Raw genomic sequence first — 13,596 nt, 5'->3', positions numbered from 1 at the left:
TAGCTCTATGGATCTGTAGGTGCTCAGCCTCTCTGAAGAACCAGTCCTAGGTGTCCTATATTGGTACCTTTCGCCATCCTTAAAATTACTCGTCTTTAAATCTTCACCCAGTAGTTTAGGCCCTCAAAGGTTCCTTACTGTAATTAATCCCACTGGGTAAATCTACAAAAGAGCTTTTCACTGCCCATTCTATCCCTGATTCTTGTGTTCTCCCACACTTTTTTCACACGCTCTTTGTACTCGTTGGTTATGACACCTGTGAGAAGGTCTTCAGCTCAGGTCCAACTGACCTGAGGCAAAGTGCAACCACTTCTCCCCTATGAACAGGAAGCCTGAAGCATTGTGACTGCATTAACACAGCTGGTCCTCCTGACCCCATCTCACACAGCACTGCCTCATATTTGGAAATGGCCCAAAAGTCCTTGCTCTCAGCAATAGTGCTGAGTGTAATGTTTACTTGCAGTGTATTATTTAGCCACTAGATGTCTCTGTATATTGTATGGTGTTCCAGAGAGCATGTAGTCTCTGGTAAACAAGGGAGACACAGCTGGAACTCAAGATGTCTGGAAGCCTGTTTATTTATCTGTAGTTGTTTTTTGGGGTTTTTTTGTTGTTGTTGTTGTTAGATTCCAGGGCCAGAAGGAACCATTGTGATCATCTAATCTGACCTTCTGTACAACACAGGCCATAGAACTTCCCCAAAATAATTCCTAGAGCATATTTAGGTATGTTTCCTTTGCATAAGTGCCTCCTGTTTACAAAGGACTGTATCAAAGGACTCTGTATCATAACAGTGGGCACTATGGGATAGGGCCTGCTTCAGGAGTACCAGAATGCACAATTACAAGCACAGTACTGAGGTGTATCAAGTACAGAAGAAATATAACAATTCTGACATTAACAGTGCCCCTATGCAGACATGCTAACCCATCTCAAGGACAACCAGCCATTTCTTGCAACCTGTGTCCTTGAGTGGACACAAATCCGGACTACCTTGGCTCTTGCATCTCTTGAATATCTCTCAGACACTCTGCTTTTTGCCCCTCTATCATAAACCACTGAAATAAATAATGGGAGCCATCTTTAGATCCTCCCACCAAGCAGAGCCTGCTTTCCCCCGCCCCCTCCCCCCCCCCCCCCCCCCCGACCCCTGGGGTTCTATCTCCACCTGAATTTTAAGGTGGGTAATTTAATCTATCCCATGCACGGGACAGTCTCCAGCCCCTTGTGCAATGACCTTAGTTTAACCAGATCCTCCCACCCCTCTGTTCTCGTCTTATTCTGATCTGAGAATTCTTAGGGTAAATTGGCTTAAGAAGACGGAATACCTGCTCTGGGGACAGCTAACTCCACATTAAACAAACCTCTGATAGTCTGGCATTCTCTTCAAAGCCACCCTCCAGCAAAGAATGAGACCTGCAGCACCCAGCACTGGTGGGAAGCTGAGAACAGCTGCCCTAATGAAAAACACTCATCACAGGACTGGCTTTGAAGGAGGAGTACTTTTCTCTGCCAGGATACACAAACCTTAGGAATGGCCTCAATCAGGGCATAGCTGGCTTTGTCACTGAGCCACACTTTCTCCTTGGGGGAGAGACCCACACAGATGGCCTGCAGCTCCGTCAGGATGGATTCATACGGCACCACCTGGATTTTAAACTCCGCATCCAGGGTGGAATCAAGGAGCAGATGTTCCCTCACGGACGGGTCTGCCATGCGGTCGCCATTGATAAACAGCCTGCAGAAATGTATCAGCAGAGAGCACGTGGGTGTGACTTGGGCTTCAGCCTGATGGAGTTGGAGGGGGTAGAAATCACACTCTTCTAACCCCATTTAACAGACAGAGGCTATTATTATTGATAAAGAATAATACTGTGCACTGATCCAGACCATTTTACCCAGGGACCTCCATGCACTTTGCACCCTGCATTGAAATTAAGCCTCACAACCCCCCCGGAGGTAATAATCCCCAGTTAGACAGAGGTGGCACAGTGCTTGCATACAGCATGTCATCCCAGAGAACTCTCAGGCCTATGCTCTAACCACTAGGTCACACACTTTTGGCTAGTGCCTTTGTGTGCCTCAGTTCTTGTGTCCCACTGAAGCGTATCACACAGAACAAAAAGAGGAGGATCTTTGGCACCCAAAGCCCAAAAACCCCAGAGCACAGCAGCAACCGTTCCTGTGGTTTTGAAGGGAATCTTCAGCGAAGTTAATCCCTCAATGGATAAAGTTCTCCGGCACCTGTCCCACTGCTGGTGCCAATTCATCAGCAGCTCCTTATAGCCCATTTTGTGCAAAGATCTCAAAGCATTTTCCATGATCCCAATTTTACAGCGGGGGGGAAACTGAAGCACAAAAAGGTGAAAGGATTTGCCCACGGTCACCCAGAAGCACAGATGGGAACAGAGCCAAAAGCTCTTGACTCCATCACCCACTATGATGAGAAGGGAGCTGGGAGGAGATAAATGGATTATCATGGAATATAAAAATGCTAGGAAGGAACATTAAAACGGCAGGGGCACAGGCAGTTTGAAAGGACACATACAACGCTAGAGCCAATGGCTTGGAGACAACATGCCTGGAACTTCAGTGCAACACTTCGTACAGATAAAGAAGGGGCAGGGTAAAGACCTGATTGTGTCGGTTCCTATGACAGCGTAAGCAAAAAATACTGGATTGTATTCAACGTCAAAGCCTCGGAGGTTAAACAGCCCTGGGAAATAAAAGAGAGCCCAGAATCAGTCTTGTTTCATCATTTCAATTCAACAGTATTAAAGAAGGAAAAGAAAACCACATTCAGTTGCTCGAAAGCAACTTTGCAGCCACACAGGAGGACTTTAAGCCATAGTCCAGCTGTTGCAATTCCCCAGAGCTTTATTGGCAGTACTTCGCTTTCTCCACAAGATGGCACCAAACCTGTGAGTACTACATGAGGCCAGAAAAATCTCTCCAGGCTGGCTCTGAGTACCTTCCAGACTGGGACCGCTTTGTAGAGATACGGCCAGGAAGTCTTCTCCGGGCTCTGCAGTGTGACAGCAGATCACCCCTTCCTCTCCGGAGAGCACTAAAGCTATGGTACTTAGCTCTCACAGAGCCTTTCCAGCCATGGGACTCATGGGGGAAGGGAGGCACTGAAGAAGCTAAGACCAAAACCTCACAAAATGGCCTGTGATTGTGGCAGCTCGCCTTCGAACAGCACGGCCCTGCTTGTCAAACGCGCTGGTCGCTCACAACTCAGGGCGAAGCCCAGCAGAGCTGCAGGCGCCTGGCCTCTCTGGGCACCAGGTTTCAGGCGTCAGGCTGAGCTCTCGGAAAGCCGGGAATTTGATCTTGGAAACGTTAGCAAAAAAAGGAGTGGCCGCAGGTGATGCAGCGAGCCAGCAGGTGAGCTGGGAGCACAGCCTGCATCTCCTGCATTCCAGTCCGGGGCTGGGTCTGCTGGGCCACGCAAAATCAGCTAGGACACTCACGGGGTAAATGTACACTTCCTGGGAAAGACTGTGCTTCTCTCAAGTTACAAAGCCCCATGCGGGGCTTCCAGGAAGGGGCAGTAAAAACCTGCCAGCGCAGCAGAATTAGGGTCTCCAGGCCGTGGAATGGCGCTGGCCTCCTCTTCAACCCCTCCCTCCAGACGCCCTTCCAGATTTTAATAGTGGCCCAATTATAAGATTTATGGGTTTTTCCCTGTATAGTAAAGAAAAGGGGAACTGGATGAGCACCTAGCAGTAAGCATCTCTCACTGCCCTTAGCCCCGCCTCACCCCTTTCTTTGCTCATGGTCACCCCTTGCACTGGTAGGTACCCGCCCGAAAGCAGAGATTTAGTATGGTTTTAATTGTCTGTATAGTGATGTGCACACCTCAGGGTCTGTGGACAGACAGATAAGGACAGAAGGCTGCCAATCTCTGCTAAGGCAGGTCTCGCAGGTCTTGCAGCTACCGGCTGCGTTTGAAACAAGAAGCTTCGCGTTTGGTGTCACAGGTCGAGGAGCGAATACCGATGGCACCGACTACGCTTGTGGCCACACTGCTGGCATCGACTTAGTTATTTCCAGAGCTTAATCTGTGCCAGCGCCGGCCAGGGCTCCCTCTACGCTTGGCAGTTCATGGTCCCGGCAGCTCCGGACTTGCGGCGTCAGCGATGAAAGTAAATCATGGCTTGAGCCCCGGCACCTCTTTCATTACAAATTAAACACGGGTTACTTCCAAACGGAAGCTGGGAATTTGTCAAGGTCATTTACACGCCGGAGCGTGGGATGCGTTTTATATCGCGTATGCTAGTCACACACACAAGCCTGGCTTCCACTAGCGTTTCCTGGGACGCCTCCCACCATCGTATCATCCCGGGAGCAGCAGCGGGAGCGCTGGTGCGCACATGCCTCCGGCATGGCCACCGATGGGTCGGCTGGACTTATCCTGAAGTTTAGATATGATCTGGGCGGCTCTATCTTGAGCGGAGCAACAGCGCCTTGGGGCCATTCCTGACCTCCACCCGCCCTGGGAATGCCTGCTATGCTACAGTGGGATGCCAGAATCACGTGGCTTAGAGCTGGCTAGATTGGCATTTGAGCTACTTGGAGAATCTCCCGCGGGGTTGTTTAAGCTCACTCTCTTTGCCACTCCAGCACACAGGGGAACGGGAGGCGGGGGTGGCTAGGATGAGGTCCATTGTGGTCTTGTGTTGCTACAGGAGTTTGCAGACTGGAGGGGAAAGGAGATCTGGGGACTCCTTTTAATAAGGATGAAAACTAGAACTAGGCTTGTTGCGGAAATCATGAGCACACACACACGTGCTTTGAAACTGCAAATGCTACGTACGAAACTGTGCTGTATTTGTTTGTGTACCCAGAGCCACATACAGTGCTGCTCCAGGCTTCACAGCCGAAAACAGAGAGAGAGGCAGTGAATGGGGGGACTTAAGGATATTTTATGGCTAGAGCATTGTCAGTCAATTCTTTCAAGCTGCCTTGGTTTTATACATCACCTCCCTTTTCCTTCTCCTCAGCTGTTTTCCGAGTGTGGTGATTTGCTGTGTACACTGGGCCTAAATCTACTCTCTTGCTCTGGGTTTACACAGGTGTAAATGAGAGCAAAATCTGGCTCATAAAAATGAATGGAGACTGCTCCTGATCCTGTCCCATAGCTGCTTCTGATACAAGTTAATCGACACATAACAAACCCTTCTGGTGTACTGCACAGGGAGATCTGACGACCCACGCAGCCGGGATACTTACAAGCTACCTCATCCAGGGCTGTCACCACAAGCCAGGGGACTTTTCTCTCAACCATTTTTGCACGCACAGCTGCCATCTTCTCTTTCCAGCCCAGCCCTGCAAAATACAATACATTGTCCATCTGTGGATCAGTCTGGTTCTTTAGTTGCAAATGCTATCGCCGCTTAATGTATTGACTAACAACAGAGATGTACAACCCTGAAGCCCTCATGTAAAGAGACTAGAATTGTATAGATGCCAAACACCCAATTTCTGGCTTCTCTTCCTTACTGTTCCTTTATGACATATACCACCAGCCTCAAGTTTTTTCTCCTTTTTCCAAAAACATGCGTGAGTGAATTTATTATGAACCCATCACTCACGTATCCAGGCACAAATCAATGCTTGTGTCTGGTTTCCAAAACAAAAAGATCATTGAAGAGAATACACAGAGTCTAATTAGATGCTTAGTTGAATCAAACAGCACATCATGTTGGGCTGCAGTTATATTTCTTCCGTCACTTTATAAGGGAAAGGGTGGAAAAAAAGAGGAGTGAAAATGAATCCACTCAGTCAGGACTGGATCCCACTAACCTGTGTAACTCAGGTCCAGGGTCATCAGAGGTTTGCAGGGTCGCTGGGGGCGATCAACCCAGATGGCATCTATCAGGTTCTCTTTGACTGGCACGAGAACATGACCAGCCCCCTTCAGCGCTTTAGACATCCTCTTCCACTGATCTGCAAAACAGAAAGGGCTAAGAGTGCTGGCTACAAATATCTGAAACCCAGGCATTCCCTCTGTGCTAGGGAATGTTGGAAAAGTCTTCGCTTTCTCTGCTCTCCCCCGCCTCCACACACGGGCTCAAAGACAGTAAGAAGATGAATTAAAAAAGCAATATCCAGTGTAACAAGTCATAGTGACACACAGATAGAGGTACCAGTCATCAGTGGGACACGAACTGGGGACCTACGGCACCAAAACCCCAGGCCGCTAACACTTGAGCTAAAGAGGATCTCTCTTAGGTGTGCAACAGCAATAGGCTGTAACGTGGAAAATGAAGACGGCTCCTCTATGCATTTGAAACAGGTTGGGGAATTCGAGCAGGCAGAATCTCATCATCCAGCCTGGAAGGCGTGATGTAAACTAACCATCTGGAATAATGAAAGGGTCCACTCCAACTTTCGAGCCCTCTGGCAGCACGCTCACTAGCCAGTCCTCCTGAGTCGGCGTATCCTTCAGACCTGAATGTGGAAAAGGGGGGAAATGTAGTTCCAAGAGCAAAGAAAAAACCACGCAGAAGTGGTTCCACTCAGACCCTTCAATTACAGCACAAGCTAACATATAAGTGCCCACGCATTTGCCAGCAGATGCCAATCCTACACACGGTGCTAGTCCTTTTTAGTTTCCTTTCACTCTAATGCTTGGGAAAGGCACTATAATGATATTTGTTCGTTCACATGCCCCGGCAGTCAATTAACCTGATTGCATTGAGTATCCACTTAGCCTGCTGTTTAGTTCTCTACATATTTGTGGAGTAATATCTTGAACTGCCACCCACCCATCCTCATGAGTGTCCAGTTGCTATCCATTTGCTGTGCTGCCTGCAGAAAGTAGCGTCCGTCCGTCCACACGGCGGCTTTTTGCTCGGTTATAATGGCAGTACCTGGTCAGGAAACAAAAGGGATAAGTCTGTTTGTGGTTCATCAGAACACAGAGGGGCAGATACAGAGGTATTTGGCACATCACAGTGACATGGATTGCACGAGGTTTGTCTGAAATGTACACAGATGCCGGACAGTCCTTATGAAGGCTCAGGTCACAGCTCTCATGTCACTCACATACTAATGGAGACACTAATTGTTCCCCACAACTAAGAAGCACATTCCCTCACAATTCTGGCCAGGCCATTCTACACCGGGAGGCAGGTTTGCTGAACTTGCTTTTCAACCTCCTCAGTCTAATTAGGGGTAAACACAGCTCAGCCAGTCAGCGTGGAGGAGCCGAAGCCTTGTTTACTAGAGAAACACCCAGAAGCCCCAATTGAGACCAGGGCCCCATTGCACCAGGAACTGCAACACACAGAGAGTCAGTCTCTGCCCCAAAGAGCTTACAGTCTAAACAGGACAGACAGAGAGGCAGAGTTGGAGAAGGGAAGTGTTATCACCCCATTTTACCACGGGGAACTGAGGCACGCCGGCTGATTCAGTCAGGTATTTAAGCAATGGGAACTGATGTCAATGGGACTAATCAGATACTTAAGTTAGGCATGTGTTTACGTAACTCGCTGACTCAAGACCACAGGGATTTAGTGATTTGACCAAGGCCACCCAGGGTGTCTGTGACAGAGCCAAGAATTGAATCCAGCTCTCCTGAACCCCAGCCCAGTGTCATAACCACGTGACCGATTTTTCTCTCTTACAATGGGAAACTGCAGTCTAGCGTACTGCTGCACAGCTCGCAAACTCAAGTTCATCCCCATCTCCACTGACCAAACACATACTTAAGCTGATGGAGCTGGAAACCATTTAAAATCAGAGTTTTCATTCAGCAAACATTGTTTGCGCCCCAGTCTGGGCCTGCCCAGGTCTGACGGTGGAAACGCAGCCCTTCTAACTGCAGGGTGAGGGCCCAAACTAAAGAAAGGAAGGCACTGATGCAGGATTCATGTTCTAGAGAACAGCTGCTCAGCATTTCTGTATAGAGTGCCTTCCACAGGAGGCTCTCAAAGCACTTTACAGAAACTGACGGATGAAGCGTCACAACACCCTGTGTGCAAGTCAGTATTTTTTTATTAACCCCGATTTATAGCTGAGAGATTGGAGGAATAGGAAGATTGAGTGACTTGTCCGCAATTCCACCGCAAGTAAATTGCACAGCCTAGGATAGAAGTCTGCCTTCCTAACTTCCAGTCCTAAGCATCAGCCAAAAGAACATCCCATGACGCTGTAAGATAAGCAAACTTTTCCATAAACTCAGTTTCACAGTTCAGTATTTTTGGCACTAGCTTCATTCGAAGATGATTGAAAGCGGCTGACAAACATTGTTTACCATTAATCCCAGCTCTGTTGGGCAACATACAATCTGTTCATAGTGGCCTCACAGTAGACGAAATAAAAGCAGGCTGCGAGCACTACATTAAACAGTTAACAGGATTTTTGCTTTATGGGAGGTTCATTCAGGGGTCAATCTTTTGTGAAAGCTCGTTACTGCATCGATCTTACATAATTTTCAGCTGGTAGCCAACATAAAATTCTGCAGATGCTGAAATGGGAAGGGAACAAGCCAAACATTTTGGTCAGGTTTTTTGTTCACTCCAGCATACATGCTGTAAATTAGATCACTTCTTTTCAGGGGAAATATAGGCTCAGACAACAACTGAGGTTCTGGAAATGTACCTGCAGAGCCATCAAATCCAGAGATGAATGCCCGCCTGCAATCACACGGTGCGATATACTCACTCTGGAATACAGAAGACGCAGCTAATTATTTACATCAGCAACAACCAAGGCAGCTGACAACAAGTACATTGAAAAGCTTTGTTTTTCTTGAAGGACACTGTGAGAGAAACAAACAAGTTACAAGATTGGGCTCTGCTCCTTTGGAAGTCCTAACACGTTTTTAAAAATTGTTCCTTTGGGACATTTAAGTATCTGTGATTACTTTGTATTTATAGCTGCCTAGTTTTTTAAACCTTGAGCACTTTTCTCCCACAAACTTCTGTAAACAGTGAAGTGCTGCAGTTTGCTGATATTTATTTCACACTCAACCACCCATTTGGCAACAAACAGATCCTGCCTTTGAAGCTGCAGAGTGAGAGGAAGAGAACACACAGGCATTCCTTGATCTTGGACACTAAAATCTACGGTACATTAAATCTTTAAATGCCACTATATTTATAGATGTCCTGTAACGGGAGTTTACAAGAAGCTCTTTTAGAATTTCTCCTCTACAATAATGCCATTAAAAAGGAGACTGTCAAGGTTGTAAGAACCATAAAACTTTTAAGCCTTTAGGAGATTTGTAATTAGATACCAAGTTTTTTACCTCTACTTTACCTGTTCAAATCCAGACCAGGTCAGAAGTAACCAGAAATTATTGGTTACCATTGGATGAGTGCTTATTTCCCTAAGTGAAACAAGTGGGAGGGGGAAGGGAGAGTGATGGGTAACTTCTGTCAAGATCAACGTGTCCACATCATATAATTGGCATCTTAACCGGCACCTTTGTTGTTAGTCTCAGCAAAAAACAAAACAAAACACTGCATGGGCTGGGGACACAGAAACTCCCAAAGTCCACAATCTGTTGCCAAAATGAAAGAAGAAAAATTGTTAGCCAAGATGTTACTGTGTTTTGAAACAGCCAACACGTCCTATTTTGGGATCTTGTTCAACCAAGATCAGAGGTCAGGATTGCTAAACTTGCCTCTAATTACCAACTCAATTCAGCAAATCAATTTAATCCTAGCCAGCCTGAATGGCCTTGGCTCAACAGAGTACCATGCAAATGATCCAAGATACAAGTCTGCAAACCAGCATGGGATTATTCTCTGCCTTCTTGATTCTGTTGCAGCATTGAAGAGCCATGAACAAATTAGAAACACCGAAGAGTTACAGTCAAATTAAATATCATGGGCCTGACCCTCTGCTGTTTCTAACTTCCAGAGCATGCAGCAGAATGGGAGCCAGAAGTGACCTGGTTGTGGCTTCTTTAATCTCTGCTTGGAATCTGCCCATATATTTATTTTTTAAAACCCTTAACTATGTTTCAAACATTAGCTATTAAATATTAAAGATTTTGGAAAATCTGAATACATTCCTCACTACTTATATGGGGCAGGCCCAAAACCACCTAAGTGATTTAGGAGCATAAGTCCCATTGACTTGCAGTGTTCTTAAGTCACAGACACTTCTGAAGATCTCACCCATTGTTTATTTCCTTCTCTTCCCTTTCTCTCAACTCCCATAATGAAGAAAGACTTCGTCTGTTTCACTCAGATAGATAGATATTATCTAGTTAATTTCACTCTTAGGGCACTAACATAATGCTGCAATGTCTGGGTGCCAAACACAACAGGGGGAGATTTAATGGCTCTATTTTTTTTAAAAACAGTGATTTTTCTACCCCCTTTGGGAATATTCTATGGTCTTAGCTTCGCTAAAACTTTTTTTTTTTTTAATTAAAAATCTTAATTTGAGGAAACAATCTTCCCTGACAGTGTCCCATTCAGGGAAAGATGCAGGAAACATTTAAAAGGGGGAGGTTGAAATTAAGCAAAGGGAGAGATGGGCCTTAACATACAATTAGTGCCTTTGAGCAGCGTGGGAAGGAAAATGACTTAAGCAAAAGCGATTTGTCGCTATCCGTCTACCTCAATTCTTACAGAGCCCTATTACCACAGTCCCTGAGCACCTGTTCATCTCCTGTTCCATACGGCAAACCCTACTGTGCTAAGATTACCCAGTGTTTTGTGATAATCACACATGTGCTCAAATTATCCCTGTGAAAGCTGCACAAAGCGTGAGCCATTGCACAGTCGAAACGACCCAGCTAATCGGAGCTCCTCTTGCAACTGGACTGGATTTCAGCCCAGTTCACACCCCAAAACTGCTCCCACCGCGCACCTGCTGGGCTGCTGTCCAAACCTGCGGGATATTAGGGCCTCATCTCACAACCCCTCAATCGAGCGAGCCTTCTTTGCTTAACGTCTTGGAAGTTAACGGTGTTACTCACGTAAGGAAAGGTTTGCAAGCTCAGGCCCTTCAACACTAAAATCTATTGTGCTGAGTGCATTTGGCAGCATTCCAGCAGTCACATAGGGCAGTGATCAGGTGGGTAGCCTGTTGGTTTTACAGGGGTGACCTTGATCCTCTGACTATTTCAAACAAACACTGCCACATACTTGGCGGGTGGACCAGGGCCCCAGCAGTAATACTAAGCGCACTGCTCAGAGCTGGAATAGGTCAGGTGGATGCGGTGTAAAATTCCTCTCCTCCACTGAGCCACTGTTCTGCCCATTCATCAGTCGTAAACAACCATGCCATTCCAGTCCTGAGCAGAGGGTGGCGATCCTGCCAACCCAAATGTGGGGCTATGAGATGGGCAGACAGGTGCCAGCTGGTGGAGACTCGTCTGCAGCGATCAGACTCGTTTTCAGTTTTTGCTCAAAGGCAGGCGGGAGCAGTGGAGGAAAACCTAGTGACTCAGGTCATGAGGGGGCCTGAACTAAAACCCCAGATCCAAACATCCCCAGCTTCACAGCGCAATCTGAAGGGACAACCTGAACACACAGCTTGAACACCTGCCATCTCCAGGTCCAGTGTGAACTTTGTGGACCTACACAGACATTTGTACTCCCCTCATCATCCTGGCATATGAGCTTCAAAACATTCTAGACTGGGATTTTCAAAGGAATCAAGAGGAATTAAGTGTCCAATTCCATTCCTTTATACTCCTTTGCAATCTCCAACCTTAAGGTCCACTGCAATGAGAATCTTTCCATTGATTTCAATGAGCTTTAGATCAGACCCCACTGCACTACATTGTTCACAAGAAGCCCTTCTATTCTCTCGGACTTCCTGCTGCTGATTTAGAGATACAAGTCAGGCTCAGTGTATGCTACAGTGTAGGAAATCAAAATAAGCAGTGAAGGCAATATTCAGCACTGGGTAAAACAGACGCCAATCCAGGGTACTGACAGCCTCTGGACGGATATAAATTGGGTTCAGAGATTCTAGGAAAAGATGTTTCCATTTAAGAGCTCTGCAATGTGATGCCATTGTGAAAAAGGCTAATGTCATTCTGGGATGTATTATCTATTGGGAGTATCAGATGTAAAACACAGGAAGTCATTGTGCTCTGTTTGGCACTGCTGGGGCTACAGCTGGAGTCCTGTGTCCAATTTCGGGCACCACACTTTAAGAAAGAGGTGAAAAAACTGGAGAGAGTCCAAAAGAGCAACAAAAATTTTAGCAGGTTTGGAAAATATGACTTATGAGGAACCGTTGAAAGAACTGGGTATGTTTAGTCTAGAGGAGAGAAAGCTGAAAGGACATCTGATAAGTCTTCAAACCTGTAAAAGATTCTTATAAAGAGGGTGGTGATCAATTGTTCACCACGTCCACCGAAGGTAGGAGAAGAAATAATCCGTTTAGTTTGCTGCAAGATTTAGGTTGAATATTAGGAAAAAATAACTATGAGAATAGCTAAGCGCTGGAACAGGATACCTAGGGTGGTTGTAGACTCCCTGGTGTTGGAAGTTTTTAAGAACAGATTAAACAAACACCTATTGGGGTAGTCTGGGGGGGGGTCCAGTGCAGGTGGATGGACTAGATGACCTCTTAGGTTTCTTCCAGCCCCACATTTATATGCTTCTATGATTCCGTGTCCTTTCAGTTCTGTAGACAAGTAAACCCAGAAAGTTAAGGGATCTGATGAGGTTTATAATACAAAAGGAAAATTTGCCACTAAATTCATTCAGCCTTGATAAGGAAACTGACATTAAAAGCACGGTAGGGCTCTTAGAGCTGAAATGTACAAATTGCTGCAACCGGCTGAGAGACTTCACTTAGCACTTAAGCCAAGGGGAGTTGAGGGCACTCAGCACGTCACAATATCAGGACCCTAAAACGTCAGCAAAATGCAGGGACTTTGAGTAACCAAGAAATGGAACAAAAATCCCCCTGACTTAGGCCTGGTCCGCATTCTTGATCTGCCTCTATTTCAGTAGCTGGTGGTGCTGCACCAGTGCGAGTCCAAAATGTAGAAAAGCAAAGCTGGTATTTGCCTGGATGCTGTGAATCCCGCTTGAGACCAGGCTATGCCGTGTGGCTGGAAATTGCAGCCCATACTTAGTGGTTTACCTGGTCTACACTGGGAGGTTATACTGGTGAAGCTCACCAATGGCTGAAACTGGGGCAATTCCCTACTGCAGACAACTTCATACCCAGCATGACACATTCGAGTCATGAAGGTGTATAATTAGCCTCTTTCATTAATCATTTCCATTCAGACTGTTTAGTTCTGTGTAGAAACCTGACGAACTCGCCCAGCAGGAAGCAGGGATGCAGAGTTGTTTGCATTACTGCATTCACTGTAGGAAAGACCAAAAGAAAAGGGAAAAAAAGAAATCAGGAATCCCGCAGGTCACATTCCTTAACTCACGTGAGCACAGTCCTAGCCTAGCAAAATGTAACTGGAGTTACATATGGACAGAGAGGTAGCTTCAGGCATGAAAGGAGTAAACTGGATCAGTGGCAGGGGAGCCCCTCACCCACCACACGGAACTGAGGAGTTGGTGTATTTAAAGGGAAACCTGTGATGCATGTGTTCCAGGGCACAGCCACGTTCACCACCACCTTGCACCATCACGTGCACCTGTGCAA

The 13,596-nt window shown here is 46.5% G+C and overlaps 1 protein-coding gene across 3 annotated transcripts in view; it reads right to left on the bottom strand.

Moving 5' to 3' along the window:
- Positions 1-13,596, bottom strand: part of XPNPEP1 (X-prolyl aminopeptidase 1) — a 41,307-nt gene that overhangs the window by 20,005 nt on the left and 7,706 nt on the right. For 2 of the 3 annotated variants that reach the window (XM_067537051.1, XM_067537054.1), the window contains exons 4-10: positions 8,611-8,674; positions 6,774-6,878; positions 6,364-6,456; positions 5,809-5,952; positions 5,236-5,331; positions 2,635-2,716; positions 1,528-1,738 (exon numbers count right to left, since the gene is read on the bottom strand). In XM_067537051.1, the coding sequence (XP_067393152.1) occupies positions 1,528-1,738; positions 2,635-2,716; positions 5,236-5,331; positions 5,809-5,952; positions 6,364-6,456; positions 6,774-6,878; positions 8,611-8,674 (795 nt within the window). Of the gene's footprint in view, positions 1-1,527; positions 1,739-2,634; positions 2,717-5,235; positions 5,332-5,808; positions 5,953-6,363; positions 6,457-6,773; positions 6,879-8,610; positions 8,675-9,270; positions 9,802-13,596 lie in introns of those variants that run through there. The other variant, XM_067537052.1, reaches the window with a different exon arrangement.

This window comes from Emydura macquarii, unplaced genomic scaffold, assembly GCF_026122565.2.
Source record: "Emydura macquarii macquarii isolate MOO-44397 ecotype Brisbane River unplaced genomic scaffold, CSIRO-AGI_Emac_v2 contig_3692, whole genome shotgun sequence".
NCBI classification, from domain to species: Eukaryota; Metazoa; Chordata; order Testudines; family Chelidae; genus Emydura; species Emydura macquarii.
The sequence above is the reverse complement of the archived record's forward strand: the minus strand, read 5'-3'. Positions and strand labels throughout refer to the sequence as shown.